The 3659-nt window shown below is 51.6% G+C and overlaps 1 protein-coding gene and 1 pseudogene across 2 annotated transcripts in view; one reads left to right on the forward strand and one right to left on the reverse strand.

Annotated features, from left to right (window-relative positions):
- The window catches only part of AP3D1 (adaptor-related protein complex 3, delta 1 subunit), a 52289-nt gene extending 51022 nt beyond the window's left edge, over positions 1–1267 (reverse strand). Inside the window, exon 1 of one of the 2 annotated variants that reach the window (XM_006868980.1) lies at positions 1025–1267. In XM_006868980.1, coding sequence (XP_006869042.1) covers positions 1025–1120 — 96 coding nt within the window. In that variant the 5' untranslated portion in view covers positions 1121–1267. The remainder of the gene's footprint in view (positions 1–1024) is intronic. The other variant, XM_006868979.1, reaches the window with a different exon arrangement.
- Positions 1183–3659, forward strand: part of LOC102841373 — a 51244-nt pseudogene continuing 48767 nt past the window's right edge.

The raw sequence follows: 3659 nt of genomic DNA on the forward strand, positions 1-3659 counted from the left end.
AACGAAAGGAAAGGTAAGTCAGTTACACACTGTAACTAAAGCCTGTTTCAACTCTAAAAGGTTGTCAGTTACACACTGTAACCAAAGCCTATAAAGGAAAGGAAAGGTAAGTCAGTTACACACTGTAAGCAAAGCCGCTAGGGAGTGCTACTAATATCCTGCAAATCAGAGGTGTAGCCAGTGAGAAGGGGTTGACGGAAGTCAACCAAAATAACCTAATTACTTTCAGTGCGGTCACACCAATTCTGAAAAAGTGCAACAGAGTGTCAAGAATTCAGGCTCCAAAACGAACAGATGAGCAAATTCCCCGCATTCTGTACTAAAAGGGACCGGGCTGAGCCAGAGCCGCTATGAAGAGGGGGTCAGCACAAGATCCAGGGTCCCAGAGCTGCTTCCCCCCCTCCACACACACACACACACACACACACACACACACACACCCTTGCTTTCCAACACACACACACACACACACACACACACACACACCCCACCCCCCCTTGCTTTCCAGCTACGGGAGGTTTAAGGAGCAGCACTCCGAGCATCCCTGTACTAAGGCGGACCTGGACGCTTGGATCAGCGGCAACTAACTGTCCCCCTTCTTTCTGAATCTAGGTCACAGATTAGAGGAGGAAGGGGAGGGAAGGAAATGATGCCCACAGCAGTATTTTTACTTCTGGAAAGCCCTGCGGCGGCCCTGGCTCTTGAGTTTCTCTCTGAAGTCGGCTTCCCCATTCCCGGATCCCCCAGGATTGTTTGTATTTCGGTTAGGAGGCTGGAGGCCTTTCCTCTGAGCAGCAGCCCCACCTTCCCGAGGACACGAGACCTGGGCGTGACCCGGAGCCGGGCGGTTCCGAGGGCCCCGGCTACAGGGTCCTGACTCTTGGGGTGAGGGCCGGGACCTGCATTCTCAGATGATCCGGAAACACAGGTGGGAGGCTGGGGAGAGCGGCCTCCATCGGCGGGGCCCCGGACGCTGCATCTAAAACCGTGGGCTCGGGGAGGAACTCCCCGGGGTCGGCCTCACCTCGTCCTCCTTGTGGTTGCGGATGCCGCGCACCAGGTCCTGCAGGTTCTTGTCGAACATGCGGTCAATGCTGCCCTTGACCATCTTGAGAGCCATGGCGGCTGCTGACTGGGGCTGCGCCGGCCTCGAACCCCGGGAGGCCCGCGGCCGAGCGCCGAATGGGTGCCCGAGGGCCGCGCCTGCAGCCCGTGGAGCGCTGCGCTGCCGGCCGCCGCGGCGGGGAGGACGCCCAGGCCAGCTCGGCGGCGGGGCCCCTGGAGGCGGCGGCGGCAGCGGCGGAGCAGACCGAGAGTCCGCGCTCCCGGTCCCGGCCGATTGCAAATGGCGGCCAAGATGGCGACAGGTCAGCTGACACGGGCGCTCCGGGCCGCGCCGTCCCGCCCCCAGAAGCTCCGCCTCCCATGAGGCCACGCCCCTCCTCCGAGACGTCATGTTGCCCCGACGACGCCGCACCGCCCAAAGGGAATGCGGGCACCTCCCCCTTCTACTGTGGATTCTTCCTCCTCAATGGTCAGCGTCCTGCGGAGCTCCACCTACTTCCTGTTTCCGATTCTAACCACACCCTCTGGAAGCCTTGACCATGCCCCGCCTCTCACTAAGTGACAGCGTGGGCGGGGCCTGCTCTAGGCGAGGCGTCCACGTGGAGCTGCTCTAAGAGTTATGGGAGGACCCAGCTCCACCGCCTCTGAGTCTCAAAGCTGACATTTGCTGCGAACCTCTTAACCCGGCGAGAGAAACAGCGAGAGAAGGCTGTTTCTCAGGAAACCAAGCAAAATCTTGAGATATGGGCAAAACGTAAATTAACATTCCTACAGGAGAAAACCGAGGCCCAGGATTAGGACTCCAACACATTCATTCAATAACCATTTACTGAGGGGTTACTGTGTGCAGAGATGTCACTTTGAGGACTAAGAAACGCTTGATTCAAAACAATAACAACAAAATAAACAAAACAAGCCCACTGCCATTGAGTACATTTGACTCTATATATGGTTTCTGAAACTAAATCTTTACGAAAGCAGACAGCCTCATCTTGCTCCCATTGATACAATGGTGGGTTTGAACTGCCGGTCTTTCAGGTTAGCAGCCCAGCGCCTAACCCACAGCGCAAGACCAAAGCCATGGTATTTTCAATCGCATCATACCAAAGAAGAATTGATGCATTTGAGTGATTTGGTATGGTGTGGTTATCCAACAATGTTGGCTATACTATGTGGCTCTGTGGATTAATGCGCTGGACTGCAAGGTCGGCTTGAACAGCCCCGTTGGCGGTTGAAGCTCACCAGCTGCTCCTCAGAAACCCTATAAAGGGTCGCAAGGGGTCGGAACCCACTCGACGGCACTTCACAACAAACCTTAAGAATGAACACTGCTATGCTGGAAGAAGTACAGTCAGAATGTGTCTTAGAAGTGAGGATGATTAAGACTTTTCTCTCATGGATTTTGCAGAGAGGGAGCACTTCCTGGAAGACATCATGTTTAGTAAAGTCAAAGGCCAGTGAAAAAGGGGAGACCCTTGAGGAGATGGATTGATAGAGTCGCTGCACCAATGGGTGCAGTCATGCCACTATTGTGAGGATGCCACAGGACCAAGCAACGGTTTGTTATTTTATTACAACATCACGTTTCTTACAGTCAAAACCAAATTGATGGTACAATGACTGTGTGCCAAGCACAGTAAGGGTCAAAGACAAACAACAGTGAATGAGGATAAGATATTTGCAGTTATATACATCTAACGGGTCGGGCTGTGTTTCGTTCTGCTGTGCATAAGGTCGCTATGGGTCGATACCGACTCGATGGCACCTAACAACAACAACAACATACATCTAACAACTTACATCCAAAATATAAAAGAAACAAAATTTTCTAAAAATTGCCAAGAAGACGGACTTATCAAAACATGGCAAGACTTGAACGTTACAGAAGAACATCTCCAAATGGCTAATAAGCATATGCTTATTATGTGTTTATATTTTAAAAAAAACCTCTCTATTATCACTCATAGGAGCCCTTGTGGCACAGTGGTTAAGGCACTCAGCCAGGCACTGAAAAATCAGCTGTTTGGGTGCACCAGCCACTCAAGAGAAGAAAGATTTACAGTTTAGGAAACCCTTTCGAGTGGTCCTACTGTGTCCTATTGGACCACTGTGAGGTTCAAGTCCACTCAGAGGCACATCACAAGAAAAGCCTGTTAAATGATTTCTGACAAAAAAGCAAATAAACAAGTAAACAAAAATACCCAAATTCGTCAGTCATTGAAAATCCTATGGAGCTTAGTTCTACTCTGAAGCACACGGACTCAGTCCCCCACACAATCCCCCACACAACTCATTATCTAAGAACCAGTCTTTCCCTCAGTTTCCTTCCTGACAGGTCTCTTCCCACAACTTCCTCATTCCCTTCTTTCCCCTCCCACAGGTTCTCTGCCCACCCAGTGGATTTGTTCTGCCTTGTGGATGAATCCCTTTTGTAATCTAGTCCTCAGAATTCCTGTTGTCCTCACACTGTTGTTGTTGTTGTCAGTTGCCATCAAGTCAGAACCGACTCATAGTGACCCCATGCACAGCAGAACGAAACAATGTCCAATCCTGGGCCAACCTCACTACCGCTGCCACACTTGAGTCCATCAATG

This window comes from Chrysochloris asiatica, unplaced genomic scaffold (genome assembly GCF_000296735.1).
Source record: "Chrysochloris asiatica unplaced genomic scaffold, ChrAsi1.0 scaffold00125, whole genome shotgun sequence".
In the NCBI taxonomy this organism is placed as follows: domain Eukaryota; kingdom Metazoa; phylum Chordata; class Mammalia; order Afrosoricida; family Chrysochloridae; genus Chrysochloris; species Chrysochloris asiatica.